This window comes from Chaetura pelagica, unplaced genomic scaffold (assembly GCF_000747805.2).
Source record: "Chaetura pelagica isolate M959 unplaced genomic scaffold, ChaPel_1.0 scaffold1146, whole genome shotgun sequence".
Classification (NCBI taxonomy): domain Eukaryota; kingdom Metazoa; phylum Chordata; class Aves; order Apodiformes; family Apodidae; genus Chaetura; species Chaetura pelagica.
Genome location: NW_009953527.1, coordinates 26,257 through 26,635, shown reverse-complemented (window position 1 = coordinate 26,635; position 379 = coordinate 26,257). Strand labels below are relative to the sequence as shown.

At 61.7% G+C, this 379-nt stretch overlaps 1 protein-coding gene across 1 annotated transcript in view; it reads left to right on the top strand.

Moving 5' to 3' along the window:
• The window catches only part of SLC5A6 (solute carrier family 5 (sodium/multivitamin and iodide cotransporter), member 6), a 7,991-nt gene that overhangs the window by 6,486 nt on the left and 1,126 nt on the right, over window positions 1-379 (top strand). Inside the window, 2 exon segments of the mRNA XM_009999489.1 lie at window positions 122-202; window positions 284-371. Of these exon segments, the coding sequence (XP_009997791.1) occupies window positions 122-202; window positions 284-371 (169 nt within the window).

Genomic DNA, 379 nt, shown 5'->3' with positions numbered 1-379 from the left:
GTCCGGGGTTTCTGCATCCGTTGTTGCTGTGTCTGGAGGGGCTGCTGTGGGCCCTGGACGTGGGGCTGCTACGGGGGTCTTGCTGTGGGACGCAGCTCTGACATCTGCTCTGCCCTTGCAGTTCCCCAGCATGAAGAAGACACTGGAGTTCAAAGCCCACGACGGGGAGATCGAGGACATTGCGCTAGGGCCCGATAACAAGGTATGGGGGGAGACAGGATTAGGCACCCTACCTCTTCCCCCCTCACAGAGCTGTTCCCAGACCTCCGTGGTCTCTGCCCAGGTGGTGACGGCAGGACGGGACTTCCAGTGCTGCGTGTGGCAGCGGGACCAGCTGGTGATGGGGTTGAGCTGGAATGAGAACCTGCCTGGCATCCCT